Source organism: Vipera berus (genome assembly GCF_964194415.1).
Source record: "Vipera berus genome assembly, chromosome: 4".
Lineage (NCBI taxonomy): Eukaryota > Metazoa > Chordata > Lepidosauria > Squamata > Viperidae > Vipera > Vipera berus.
Window position 1 is genome coordinate 75,679,761 of NC_138206.1, and position 15,559 is coordinate 75,695,319.

General features: G+C 38.5%; 1 protein-coding gene across 2 annotated transcripts in view; it reads left to right on the forward strand.

Moving 5' to 3' along the window:
• The window catches only part of ANOS1 (anosmin 1), a 279,804-nt gene that overhangs the window by 228,243 nt on the left and 36,002 nt on the right, over positions 1–15,559 (forward strand). For both annotated transcript variants that reach the window (XM_081327557.1, XM_081327558.1), the window contains exons 7-8: positions 2,125–2,330; positions 6,519–6,666. In XM_081327557.1, the coding sequence (XP_081183683.1) occupies positions 2,125–2,330; positions 6,519–6,666 (354 nt within the window). The remainder of the gene's footprint in view (positions 1–2,124; positions 2,331–6,518; positions 6,667–15,559) is intronic.

Genomic DNA, 15,559 nt, shown 5'->3' on the forward strand with positions numbered 1-15,559 from the left:
TTGTCAAGGATGCTGCTTAGCAAAATTACAAATATTATGATAAAAACTTTAGGAGCTTTATTTTTATAAGATCAGGAGAATGTTAAAGATAAAATTGCATACATAGGCATGCATACAACTTGAGAGCTGGATTTAATCATACTGAATCTCAACAAAAATAAATATATGAAAGAGATTGATATTAATTGCTTTTTGTTTACTTATTTGAATTAATATGTAGAATCTGATTCTAGTGGCAGGCACAGCTACATGCTGAGCATTGTATGCAATGCTACAATGATTCCTGTCAGATATAATTTGTAATTATTACCAAGGCTAAGATTTCCTTTCCTTTCTGATTCAAACAACCTGGAAACTTCTCTTGAAAGTTAAAAATAGTTCCTTCAGAGAAATTTTGGAGAAAAACAAAATATTGTTTTTATAGAAAATCCTCATCCTCATAAGTATTTAATTTCTAAGAGGCATCACCATCCATCTGCTTTTCCTAAATAAAAAATATAAAAAGTTACATAGATTTTTGTCTATTTAAATTTTATTTTTGGCATATTTGCTACAAATCTTTCTAAAAATTTTAAATCCATGATTACCATTTAGGCTAAATGTTAAATTAACATTCGATAATTATAATCTTCTTGATATTTTAAGCACTGATGACTTTATTAAATAGCTAATACATTAGAGTATATAAATGTTCATATAGCAAGGTTTCTGAAACATATGCCTTTATGATCTTCTCATTACTTATTTGCAGTGAAATAAATCACAAAACAATTTTTCCTCTGGTGTACAAATTTCATCCAGTGGTTTCTCATGTTAAGGGAATCCACCAGCATGAGTTGTATAGTTACTTATCAAACATAGTTTATGTTATGCTTGATGAAGAATTTGACTGAGAAAAATGTAAAACTTACTTTAATAAATCTGATGAAAGAGAAGTTCCCTGTGGATGGGTTCCAAAAACTCAGAAGACTAAATCTCTGCTCCCGATGACTGACCTACATTGGATCCTGCATAATTTAATAGATCTGTACTTTATAGCTTGCTCTTGTGGCTCTAAGGCTAGACTTGCTAGATAAGAAGATTGCATCTTAGGACCAGGAATAATTGCTAATAAAGTTTGAAGAGATATGTAAGGTCTTTTTTTAAGGAAAGTGTCAAAACTAGTCTAAATGGTGGCATATGAAAAGTTATGTACCCACTTATTCATTATCCCCCAAGTAAAGAATGATTCGGTGCTATATTGCAAGAAATCTAAACTAAACATTATAATTATATGCATAGTTCTAAAGAGCAATGTAACAGTTTATTTGGACTGCTCTATAGCAATACATTTAAACTAATAATAGTTTTATTGCATTGCCAATGTAAATATGCTATTTTTCTCTCATTTTATATTTCATGCATGTCTTCCAAAGTCTAAAATGTAAAAACCTGGGTAGAAAAAATACATATAGACAATATAACCTTTGTGTAATTTCTTTAACATATGCATCATATTTTTAAAAGATAGTTTAATAATTTATATAAAAATATTTTCTGAAAAGGCAAGTCTAGGAATTTAGAAAATCTCTGTTCAGTGTTTTCTGTTATGATATTTAAATCCTTGTCTTCTGATATCCTTTTGATTATTTACTAAGGAGTCTAAGAGCCATGCTAGATCAGACCAGAATTTTGTACTATCTAGCACATGGTTTCTGGCCAATGGAAAGCAAAGCATGAGTGTAGTCTTTCTCTCCCATGTAAGAGCTACAGGACATGCTATTTAAAGATGTGTTGTTGTCATGACTGAAAGCTCTTGGCAGCCTTAGATGCCATGATTTTGCCTAATCTTTTGTTAAGCTAACTGGCACAATTAGTGAAGAACATAGCACGTTCTTTAGAATAGTTTTATCCCTTTGCAATTTATCCATCTCATGCACTGTGCAGCATTATGCACTTGCTTGCACTAAGTCATGATTTCTACTTTGATCTTATGTAGACATTATGTTTCTGTACCACAAGCATTTATTTGAAACACTTGCCATAAAGGGCAAATGCGTTTCTGTCCAAAGCCTTTGGAACATGTTGATATTGATTATGAAGAAATAATTCATTCCTACAAAGCTATCCCCCACCTCCCATCAGATCCATCAACTCCACCTGCTCCATCCAATCTCATGATTGCCAACACTACAGTAAACAGTGATGGAAGTATAAACATAAGGATTATTTGGGATGTCCCAGAGGAACCTGATATTCCAGTCCATCATTACAAAATCTTTTGGAGCTGGACTGTGAGAAGCAAGGCTCTTGTCCAAGCAAAAAAGAAGCGAAGGAAGACTACAGATGGAGTAAGTAAAAAAGAAAATAGAATGAGATACTAAAAATATGTCTCAATTGTTTCTGTCTAGTACGTTCGATTTTGTTTAGGCTAAGGCCTTCCAGTCTCTGAACAGCATTTTGAGGAACACTTTGTAAAAGAGGATAGGGGTAATGGGCACTTAAAATATTTGAGAAGTTCATGGCAGAAGGACAAACATTGAATGAATTACATTATATTATTTAAATTACTTCCTTGCTAAATTGCTAAAGTGGTTTTATTCAGACAGGCATTCAAAGTTTAATAGACTGCTGCTGATTTTTCTTGCTGTTTTTTATATTTTGAGGAGGATTATTTTAGGGCACTAGGCTTTATAATCCCCTTCATGGATTACTGCCTTGTCGTGGCGAAGGGGCTTGCGTAATTCAATGAAGCTATGAGCTATGCCGTGCAGGGCCACCCAAGACGGACAGGTCATAGCAGAGAGTTCTGACAAAATGTGATCCACTGGAGAAGGAAATGGCAACCCACTCCAGTATCTTTGCCATGAAAACCCTATGGACAGTTCCAAAAGGCAAAACGATATGACGCTGGAAGATGAGCCCCTCAGGTCGGAAGGCGTCCAATATGCTACTGGGGAAGAGCAGAGGGCTAGTACTAGTAGCGCCAGAAAGAATGAAGCGACTGGGCCAAAGCCGAAAGGACGCTCAGCTGTGGATGTGTCTGTTGGTGAAAGGAAAGTCCGATGCTGTAAAGATTTTTTCTCCATAGGAACCTGGAATGTAAGATCCATGAATCAAGGCAAGCTGGATGTGGTCAAACAAGAGATGACAAGACTAAACATCGACATCTTAGGTATCAGAGAACTAAAATGGACAGGAATGGGTGAATTTAATTCAGATGACCATCAGGTATACTACTGCGGGCAAGAATCCCTCAGAAGAAATGGAGTAGCCTTCATAGTCAATAAAAGAGTAGGAAAAGCAATATTGGGATACAATCCCCCAAATGACAGAATGATCTCAGTTCGAATCCAAGGCAAACCATTCAATATCACAGTAGTCCAAGTCTATGCCCCAACCACCGGTGCTGAAGAGGATGAAATTGACCGGTTCTATGAAGCCCTACAGCACCTTATAGAACTAACACCCAAAAATGATGTCCTTATCATCATGGGGGATTGGAATGCTAAAGTAGGAAGCCAAAAGATAACCGGAATAACAGGCAAGTTTGGCCTTGGAGTACAAAATGAAGCAGGGCACAGGCTGATAGAATTTTGTCAAGAGAATACGATGGTCATAGCAAACACTCTTTTCCAACAACCCAAGAGACGGCTTTAAACATGGACATCACCAGACGGTCAACACAGAAATCAGATTGACTATATGCTCTGCAGCCAAAGATGGAGAAGCTCTATACAGTCAGTAAAAACAAGACCAGGAGCTGACTGTGGCTCAGACCATGAGCTTCTTCTTGCAAAGTTTAGGCTTAAATTAAAGAAAGTAGGGAAAAGCACTAGGCCAGTCAGGTATGAATTAAATCATATCCCTGTTGAACATACAGTAGAGGTGACAAATAGATTTAAGGAATTAGATCTGATAGACAGAGTGCCTGAAGAACTATGGACAGAGGTTCGCAACATTGTACAAGAGGTAGCAACCAAAACCATCCCAAAGAAAAAGAAATGCAAGAAAGCAAAATGGCTGTCTGAGGAAGCTTTGCAAATAGCTGAGGAAAGGAGGGAAGTGAAAGGCAAGGGAGAAAAAGAAAGATACGCCCAATTAAATGCAGAATTCCAAAGAATAGCTAGAAGAGATAAGAATGCCTTCTTAAATGAACAATGCAAAGAAATAGAAGAAAACAATAGAATAGGGAGGACCAGAGATCTTTTCAAGAAAATTGGAGAGATGAAAGGAACGTTTCATGCAAAAATGGGCATGATAAAGGACCAAAATGGCAGGGACCTAACAGAGGCAGAAGAGATTAAGAAGAGGTGGCAAAATTACACAGAAGAACTATACAAGAATGAGCTTAACATCCCAGACAATCACAATGAGGTGGTCACTGACCTCGAGCCAGACATCCTAGAATGTGAAGTGAAGTGGGCCTTAGAAAAGCTGAACAACAACAAAGCTAGTGGAGGTGACAGTATTCCAGCTGAGCTATTCAAAATCTTAAAAGACGATGCAGTAAAAGTGCTACACTCAATTTGCCAGCAAATTTGGAAAACTCAACAGTGGCCACAGGATTGGAAAAGATCAGTTTACATTCCAATTCCAAAGAAAGGCAGTGCCAAAGAATGTTCAAATTATCGCACCATTGCACTCATTTCTCATGCTAGTAAAGTTATGCTTAAAATCCTGCAAGCTAGACTCCAGCAGTATGTGGATCGAGAACTACCAGATGTACAGGCAGGATTTCGAAGAGGCAGAGGAACTAGAGATCAAATTGCTAACATACGCTGGATCATGGAGAAAGCTAGAGAGTTCCAGAAAAACATCTACTTCTGCTTCATTGACTATGCTAAAGCCTTTGATTGTGTGGTATCATAACAAACTGTGGCAAGTCCTTAAAGAGATGGGCATACCAGACCATCTTATTTGTCTCTTGAGAAACCTATATGCGGGCCAAGAAACAACAGTGAGAACTGATTGGTTCAAAATTGGGAAAGGAGTCCAGCAAGGATGTATACTGTCACCCTGCCTATTTAACTTATATGCAGAGCACATCATGAGAAAGGCAGGGCTAGATGAATCAAAAGTTGGAATTAAGATTGCCGGAAGAAACATCAACAACCTAAGATATGCAGATGATACCACTCTAATGGCAGAAAGTGAAGAGGAACTAAAGAGCCTCTTGTTGCGAGTGAGGAAGGAGAGTGCAAAACTTGGGTTGAAACTAAACATTAAGAAAACCAAGATCATGGCATCCGGCCCTCTCAATTCCTGGCAAATAGATAGGGAAGAAATGGAGGTAGTGACAGATTTTATTTTCCTGGGCTCCAAGATCACTGCAGATGGGGACTGTAGCCAAGAAATTAAAAGACGCTTGCTCCTTGGGAGGAGAGCCATGGCAAATCTAGACAGCACACTAAAAAGCAGAGACATCACCCTGTCAAGAAAACTGTGTATAGTCAAGGCTATGGTCTTCCCAGTTGCAATGTATGGCAGTGAAAGCTGGACCATAAGAAAGGCTGAGCGCCAAAGAATTGAGGCCTTTGAACTATGGTGCTGGAGAAGACTCCTGCGAGTCCCTTGGACTGCAAGGTGATCAAACCGGTCAGTCCTAGAGGAGATCAACCCTGACTGCTCTTTAGAAGGCCAGATCCTGAAGCTAAAACTCAAATACTTTGGCCACCTAATGAGAAGGAAGGACTCACTGGAGAAGAGCCTAATGCTGGGAAAGATTGAGGGCACCAGAAGAAGGGGATGACAGAGAATGAGGTGGCTGGATGGAGTCACTGAAGCAGTAGGCGTGAGCTTAAATGGACTCCAGAAGATGGTAGAGGACAGGAAGGCCTGGAGGAACGTTGTCCATAGGGTCGCGATGGGTCGGACACGACTTCGCAACTAACAACAACAAGGCTTTATAATGTCCTATTGTACAAATTGTTTATATGTTTCATGTTTTTATTATGTAGAGTCTGGTAAAATTCAGAATGCTAATGCTAATGCTAATGCTAATAATAATAATAATAATAATAATAATAATAATAATAATAATAATAATAATAATAATAATAATAATAATAATAATAATAATAATAATAATAATAATAATATAGTTTATAAAATGACCCTTTTTCTTGAACCTCAGTAATTAGTAAAGGAGAGATCAACAGTACCTATTCATTTGATAGAATATGTAACAGCTAAACTGTCTCAGTGTTAGCATTAACTCTGTGTTAATGTGGGAAAGAACAATCCAACTCACATATGCTATGGTGCATACAATGCCCTTCAACATGTATGGAGAAAGACCTCATGTTGGTGAGAGAAAATGCTATTGACGTGGCCCAATACTGAGCGAATGTCATTTAGTTTTAACCTTATTTATTTTACAAACTTTTGAACTTACTATATTTTTATGACCTATTTTATGCCTATTTTATTTACTTGCCATTGAATGTTATATGTCTATTGTTTGCTTCTGACATTAGTAAAGAAAGTGTTAGCAAAACCATAATTGATTTATGCAATTTAATTTTGTTCAATTATAGTCTCAAAATTATGTGATCCTTGAACATCTTCAACCCAACAGTAATTACATGGTGGAACTGCAGGCAGTTACATACTGGGGTCAAATACGACTGAAAAGTGCAAGAGTGTCTCTCTACTTTAATTCTACTCAGACAACTATCAACAATAGTAAGTGATATTTTCAATAAAACAATAGTAAAGTTTCTCTCATTAACTCTTTCTCTCTCTACTCCATTTCTAAGTAGTTTACTGGGTATGGTCTCCTTGGTCCAGAATATTCCAGTTTGGCTAGGAATACTTCTGTCAGACCCTCAATGCATTTTACCCATTTCATTTACTTATGCATTTCATTTCCGGATACTGCCATTCTGTTGGGAGAGGGGAGGTTTTCTCTGTGAGGCAGGGGAAGATCTGCGTGCTCTGGGATGTGTTTCCTTTGCTTTGTTCTTTGAAGTAACTCTCTCTAGGTGTGAAAGGAGGGAAGAATGTGCCTGCAGCCATCTTCCTAGAGATCTGTACTTTATCGCCTGGTTCCCATAACAACTTCAAACCTATGGATTGGCTAAAATCAAACTGGATGATTGGGCACTGGAGAGGGGTTTGAAAGGGCATCTTGCCTAGCTCTCCTGCTATCACTAACTCTCAATACAAGTTCCTGTTGAAACAATGCCAGTTTCAAGAGGTCTGCTTTTGTCAGAATCCAGTTATATTTCATTTCTATCTATCTTCTCTGATATAAAACCAATTCTTACTATCTCCTGGATTCCATCATACTGCTAAGGGGGAGGGGGGTATCTATGGGGTTTTTACTACTTTCACTTCCTCTATTCAATACAAAGTAACCTTTTGTTGATTCACTTCAGGTCTGCTAACCATAACAATGTGGCCATCTGCCTTTCATCCTATGCCGCTCTGAACATCTCCTCTTTACTCCGCAGTGAGGGAAAAGGTGGGGGTGGGGGAGATGCAACACCTGGGATCTGGGAAAAGAGAGGATTGAATGATCTTGCCGACAGAGCCAGACTGATGTTATTTTTCCTGGAGTTAACACCTAGAAATCTACCGGTTTGAATCGCCCAGAACTGCGGGGTGGGGGGGCTGCTTGAGAACACTTTAAAACCTTGAATGGTCAGGGGATCCGTCAGATCCTGTCTAGCATGCCTACTATCAATTTCTCTTAATAAAAATTCCTGTTGGAAGAGACCGTTTCCAAGTGTTCTGTTTTCTTAAGATGTAGATTGAAGTGTGTCCTTACAGCTTTCTTGGGAGCTCTACCTGAGGCAGGTCCTTACAACTTCATAGATGGGGATATTGTGAATCTAATAATCTTATTTTGTCTGGGCATGTATAAAAAATAAATACTGATATTCAGTTCTTACAATATATACATATTTGGAGCTTTTCCAAATATATAAATAAATCATAATTATCACAATGTGATTTAGTAGTTAAGGACAAAGACCCAAAGTTTTATTTATCCACAACCATGGAAGCTTATTGAATGACTTTTAGCCAATCACACTCTCTTAGTCCAAACTATCTCACTGGTTGGTGGGGGAATGGGAAGAGGGAACACTACATAAACAGCATCTTTCGGTCATGAATGAAAAGTAGAATGTACATCTAATCCCTAAGAAACACATACAGTCTACAAATAGGGAAAGCATAAGTCTGTCATCTATTTGGTAGATAGTAAAAAGTGCTAGATGATTTGGTATTTGTGACATTAAGCAAATTAATGCATGTCTTCTGGATATATCTCATTTTTCCCTATTTAAGTACATTGGGAATAGTCTACTGTAGAGTTTTAGGATTAATGCTAGTTAATAAATTAAATATTTTATTTCCAAGGACTTGCTAGAGGATTATAAAACAGATTTAAAGATATATCATATTTACTTTCCTTTAGTGCTTGCTATGTGCACTAAAACTTCTCATCTAATCTCTATATCCATATTACAGCATGGTAACTGAAACAAACTCCTTTTTTATAGTTTCCAATTTCTGTTCCCTGCTGCAGATTGTATTCAATTTATATTCAGATAAAACCTTTGCTAATCAAGGTCCAGTTACCCTGATTTCTACATGTATGAAAGTTTCATCAAATTACATTCAATTGGAGGGCACCCTTTCTTTCCTGTTACACAATTAATCTTTTATTCATTCTTTAAGCTGCTTTAGAAAATACAGAATTATTTTCACTTGTTTAGAATAGAATAGAATAGAATAGAATAGAATAGAATAGAATAGAATAGAATAGAATAGAATAGAATAGAATAGAATAGAATAGAATAGAATAGAATCTGGAAGGGAAGTCTTCTAGTCCAGCCCCCTGCTCGAGCAGGAGAACCTATATTATTTCAGACAAGTGACTGTCTAGTCTCTTCTTATAAATCTCCAGTGATGGAGTGCCCATGATTTCTGGAGGCAACCTGTTCCACTGGTTAATTGTCCTCCCTGTTAGGAAGTTTCTCCTTAATTCCAGGTTGCTTCTCTCTTTGATCAGTTTCCAACCATTGTTTCTTGTCTTCTCCCCTGGTGCTTTGGAAAATAGTTTGATGCCCTCTTCTTTGTGGTAGCGCCTGATATCAGGTCACCCGTTTCTTCTTTTCTTTAGACTAGGCAAACCCAAGTCTTGCAGCCGTTCTTCATATGTTTTAGTTTCCAGGCTTTTGATCAGTTTAGTTGCTCTTCTCTGAACTATTTCCAAGGTCTCAACATCTTTTTTTTAGTATGGGACCAAAATTGGTTGCAGTATTCCAGGTGTGGTCTTACTAGGGTTTTATAAAGTGGTACTAATACCTTGTGTGATCTTGATTCTATGCCTCTGTTTATCCACCCAGGATTGTATTAGCTTTTTTGGCTGCTGCTGCACACTACTGGCTCATAGTCAAGTGATTGTTCACTAGGACTCCAAGGTCCTTCTCACAGTTGCTGTTTTTGAGCCAGGTTTTGCCTAATCTGTACTTAAACCTTTGTTTTTCCTGTCTAAATGTAAAACTTTGCTTTTCTCCACATCATTTTGTTGGATAGGGCCCATTGTTCAAGTTTGCCAAGATGTTTTTGAATCCTGAGCTTGTCTTCTGGGGTGTTGGCTATTCCTGCCAGTTTAATGTCATCTGCAAATCTGATGAGTTCCCCTTCTATTCCCTCATTTAAGTCATTTATGAAGATATTGAAGAGTACTGGGCCTAAGATGGAGCCTTGTGGTACCCCACTGCTTACATCTCTCCATGTGAATGTAGTACCATTGAGGACTATTTGCTGAGTATGGTTTGTTGGCCAGCTACAGATCCATCTGATGGTGTTGTTGTCTATCCCACCTTTTTCTAGCTTACTAAGCAGCAGGTTGTGGTCTATTTTGTCACATGCCTTACTGAAGTCTAAGTATAATAAGTCCACAGCATTTCGTTGGTCTACTAATTCATTGCTCTTCATTTTTACCCACAAGAGTATATTTTTGTGAACTCTTTTGAATTCTTCATATTTTTTCTTCCTGTTAATGGATTTTTATATTTTAGATTTAGATTTAGATTTATTAAATTTATATGCCGCCCTTCTCCCTAAGGACTTAGGGCGGCTCACAACAATAAAAATTAAAAAACATAAAGTACAAAATTTTAAAAAAGAATTAAACAATAGATGTAGTAAATAAATGACAATTTAACCCAATAAAAGCCAAATTTAAAACCATAGTCAGTCCATGCCCGCTTGTTGGAACATCCATGTCTTCAGGTCACGGTGGAAGGACCGAAGGTCAGAGGCCATCCGCAGCTCCGGAGGCAGTTCATTCAAGAGGGTCGGCGCACCCACAGGGAAGGCTCTCCCCCTGGGGGTCACCAGCCGGCATTTAGTTTTACAGCTGAGTAAAAGCAGCATCAGAGAAAATATGACAATTCATATACATGATTTGCTAAAATCCACTAAATTTGCTAAATTCAGTCACATTTAAGTATCTACAACATTTCCTTTATTTAAGTCATTTCAACTTTTTTATATTGCTCATATCAAGAAAAAGAACACAAGAGAAAAAAGCATACTATATTATTTAGAGAATTCATCCCTCTTAGAATAGCATATATATTCCAAATTTTTTCTATTTCTTTAACCATATTCAAACAAATGTTTCTTTTTTAAGTATTCTCTCTGATAAGTCCCATCATCTATTTTCTTGGTTTCCACCTTAGTCTTTTTCCTTTGCCCAGTATCTTTCTTAATCGATGTATTTTGCTGAATCAAAAGGTTTTTTCTGTATGTTCGTAAATGTTGGAGTAGATATAAAAAGTAAATCAGTATCTTTGTTAGGGGCATTTGCCCACTCATTTTTATTGGGAATCTTTTCCCTTCTTTTTCTCTCTGCTTCTCTTGTCGCTTTTTGTCTCTCCAGTTCCAGTGTTTTCTCTGGTATCTCTGTAGTATGTTTTATCCAGTCTTTTTTCTTGTCCTCAAGTTTGTTTTGTAGTGTTGAAATATAAGTTGTCTTTTCCAAATCTAGTATTTCTTGTAAAAATTTTTCCACTTGGATTAAATCATACTCCTTTGTTTTGTAGAATTCCATCTTTAAGTCTCTATCCACAAATTTATGTTCAGTCATCTGTTTTGTCTGTTCCTTCTCTGTTGTGTTTTCCTGAGGGGTTTTTTGGTATAAAATTAAATTGGAGATGAGTTGATATATATTTTCAAAGTTATTCTGAATTTCTTTGTGATCTGAGATCATTGTTATTTGAATTGGTTGCAACATATCATATATCTCCTCTTGAAATATATTCATTTTTTAAATAAGCATTTCCTATAAATCTCTGATTTTCCATGATGACCGAAAGTCCAGATTCCCCTCCACCCTTGGAAATAGCTTTGAAGTCAAAGTTGAATAAATACTTATAGTCCAGAGAGTTCAAAAAAGTTCTTTTTTTTTGTTCCCTCAGGTTTGTAAGTCTCACTTTATCTACACAGCTGTTATCTATTGTTAAAATTTGAAGGTCACAAGTAGAGATTAGTTTTTCCCCCAGATTTTACCATGACTGTCGTAATTCCATCAGTAGGTGTCAGCACTGATTCATTTTTCAGATTTTGTTCCTCCATGAAAGGTTCAATTTGCAGCTTCCGTTAGCAAAAGGGTGGGGCAAAAGCCCCCCTCATTCAATCTTGGAGGGGTTTTTTTTTTGCTTCTTGGGAATTTCTTCCCTTCAGGAAAGTTGATAGGTAGGATAGAGAAAATCAATGTTCTTACCCAGATTCAAGCATGCTGTTTACTTAAAATAGTGCTTTTGACTTTGGTTGCTCACAGCTTGGGCTAGGCTCTGGAGTTAGGCTAGTGTTTCCCGTTTGTTTCTGGATGGCTTCTCCTGGACTGATTGGGTCAACTGCCATCTCTCCGAGGTCCCTGGAACTTCCTTTCTTCATTCCCACCTCTCCAGGGTGGCTTCTGGCCCATTTAGGGTCCCCTAACAGGAAGAAAGTCCCAAACCCCTCAACTGCTGTGCTTTGCGCAGGACCAGAAGTCCTTGTTTTTGCTTTTTAAAAAAATGTTGAGTTACTATGATGAATTCAGAAGTACTGTAATTCATTATTTTTTGTTATTAATTATTAATTATAAAATTAATAAATTATAAAATTAAGTATATATTATTGTTTTAGTATTAAATTATTAGTTTGGTTGTATTGATTTTTTGAAGAATATATTCAGAACATATCCAGTAAGATTAGATGGAATCCATCTTGCATTCAAGATGGGCAGTGTTTAATATTCATATATTATGTATATATAGGGGTGTAGGTCTATACATACCCCTTCATGGATTACTGCCTTGTCGTGGCGAAGGGGCTTGCGTAATTCAATGAAGCTATGAGCTATGCCGTGCAGGGCCACCCAAGACGGACAGGTCATAGCTGAGAGTTCTGACAAAACGTGATCCACTGGAGAAGGAAATGGCAACCCACTCCAGTATCTTTGCCATGAAAACCCTATGGACAGTACCAAAAGGCAAAACGATATGACGCTGGAAGATGAGCCCCTCAGGTCGGAAGGCGTCCAATATGCTACTGGGGAAGAGCAGAGGGCTAGTACTAGTAGCGCCAGAAAGAATGAAGCGACTGGGCCAAAGCCGAAAGGACGCTCAGCTGTGGATGTGTCTGGTGGTGAAAGGAAAGTCCGATGCTGTAAAGATTTTTTCTCCATAGGAACCTGGAATGTAAGATCCATGAATCAAGGAAAGCTGGACGTGGTCAAACAAGAGATGACAAGACTGAACATCGACATCTTAGGTATCAGCGAACTAAAATGGACAGGAATGGGTGAATTTAATTCAGATGACCATCAGGTATACTACTGCGGGCAAGAATCCCTCAGAAGAAATGGAGTAGCCTTCATAGTTAATAAAAGAGTAGGAAAATCAATACTGGGATACAATCCTCAAAATGACAGAATGATCTCAGTTCGAATCCAAGGGAAACCATTCAATATCACAGTAGTCCAAGTCTATGCCCCAACCACCGGTGCTGAAGAGGATGAAATTGACCGGTTCTATGAAGCCCTACAGCACCTTATAGAAGTAACACCAAAAAATGATGTCCTTATCATCATGGGGGATTGGAATGCTAAAGTAGGAAGCCAAAAGATAACTGGAATAACAGGCAGGTTTGGCCTTGGAGTACAAAATGAAGCAGGGCACAGGCTGATAGAATTTTGTCAAGAGAATACGATGGTCATAGCAAACACTCTTTTCCAACAACCCAAGAGACGGCTCTACACATGGACATCACCAGATGGTCAACACAGAAATCAGATTGACTATATGCTCTGCAGCCAAAGATGGAGAAGCTCTATACAGTCGGTAAAAACAAGACCAGGAGCTGACTGTGGCTCAGACCATGAGCTTCTCCTTGCAAAGTTTAGGCTTAAACTGAAGAAAGTAGGGAAAAGCACTAGGCCACTCAGGTACGAATTAAATCATATCCCTGTTGAATATACAGTAGAGGTGACAAATAGATTTAAGGAATTAGATCTGATAGACAGAGTGCCTGAAGAACTATGGACAGAGGTTCGCGACATTGTACAACAGGTAGCAACCAAAACCATCCCAAAGAAAAAAGAAATGCAAGAAAGCAAAATGGCTGTCTGAGGAAGCTTTGCAAATAGCTGAGGAAAGGAGGAAAGCGAAAGGCAAGGGAGAAAAACATAGATATGCCCAATTGAATGCAGAATTCCAGAGAATAGCTAGAAGAGATAAGAATGCCTTCTTAAATGAACAGTGCAAAGAAATAGAAAAAAACAATAGAATAGGGAGGACCAGAGATCTTTTCAAGAAAATTGGAGAGATGAAGGGAACATTCCATGCAAAAATGGGCATGATAAAGGACCAAAATGGTAGGGACCTAACAGAGGCAGAACAGATTAAGAAGAGGTGGCAAAATTACACAGAAGAACTATACAAGAATGAGCTTAACGTCCCAGATAATCACAATGAGGTGGTCACTGACCTCGAGCCAGACATCCTAGAATGTGAAGTGAAGTGGGCCTTAGAAAAGCTGAGCAACAACAAAGCTAGTGGAGGTGACAGTATTCCAGCTGAGCTATTCAAAATCTTAAAAGACAGTGCAGTAAAAGTGCTACACTCAATTTGCCAGCAAATTTGGAAAACTCAACAGTGGCCACAGGATTGGAAAAGATCAGTTTACATTCCAATTCCAAAGAAAGGCAGTGCCAAAGAATGTTCAAACTATCGCACCGTTGCACTCATTTCTCATGCTAGTAAAGTCATGCTTAAAATCCTACAAGCTAGACTTCAGCAGTATGTGGATCGAGAACTACCAGAAGTACAGGCAGGATTTCGAAGAGGCAGAGGAACTAGAGATCAAATTGCTAACATACGCTGGATCATGGAGAAAGCTAGGGAGTTTCAGAAAAACATCTACTTCTGCTTCATTGACTATGCTAAAGCCTTTGATTGTGTGGATCATAACAAACTGTGGCAAGTTCTTAAAGAGATGGGAGTACCAGACCATCTTATTTGTCTCTTGAGAAACCTATATGCGGGTCAAGAAGCAACAGTGAGAACTGGACACGGAACCACTGATTGGTTCAAAATTGGGAAAGGAGTCCGGCAAGGCTGTATACTGTCACCCTGCCTATTTAACTTATATGCAGAGCACATCATGAGAAAGGCAGGGCTAGATGAATCAAAAGTTGGAATTAAGATTGCTGGAAGAAATATCAACAACCTAAGATACGCAGATGATACCACTCTAATGGCAGAAAGTGAAGAAGAACTAAAGAGCCTCTTGTTGCGGGTGAAGAAGGAGAGTGCAAAACTTGGGTTGAAACTTAACATTAAGAAAACCAAGATCATGGCCTCTGGCCCTCTCAATTCCTGGCAAATAGATGGGGAAGAAATGGAGGTAGTGACAGATTTTGTTTTCCTGGGCTCCAAGATCACTGCAGATGGGGACTGTAGCCAAGAAATTAAAAGACGCTTGCTCCTGGGGAGGAAAGCCATGGCAAATCTAGACAGCACACTAAAAAGCAGAGACATCACCCTGTCAACAAAAGTGCGTATAGTCAAGGCTATGGTCTTCCCAGTTGCAATGTATGGCAGTGAAAGCTGGACCATAAGAAAGGCTGAGCGCCAAAGAATTGAAGCCTTTGAGCTATGGTGCTGGAGAAGACTCCTGCGAGTCCCTTGGACTGCAAGGCGATCAAACCGGTCAGTCCTAGAGGAGATCAACCCTGACTGCTCTTTAGAAGGCCAGATCCTGAAGCTAAAACTCAAATACTTTGGCCACCTAATGAGAAGGAAGGACTCACTGGAGAAGAGCCTAATGCTGGGAAAGATTGAGGGCAATAGAAGAAGGGGACGACAGAGAATGAGGTGGTTGGATGGAGTCACTGAAACAGTAGGCGTGAGCTTAGATGGACTCCAGAAGATGGTAGAGGACAGGAAGGCCTGGAGGAACATTGTCCATAGGGTCGCGATGGGTCGGACACGACTTCGCAACTAACAACAACAAAAGGTCTATACATAAGTTGTGTATATGTTGTATATAGTATGTTTAGGTGTGTGTC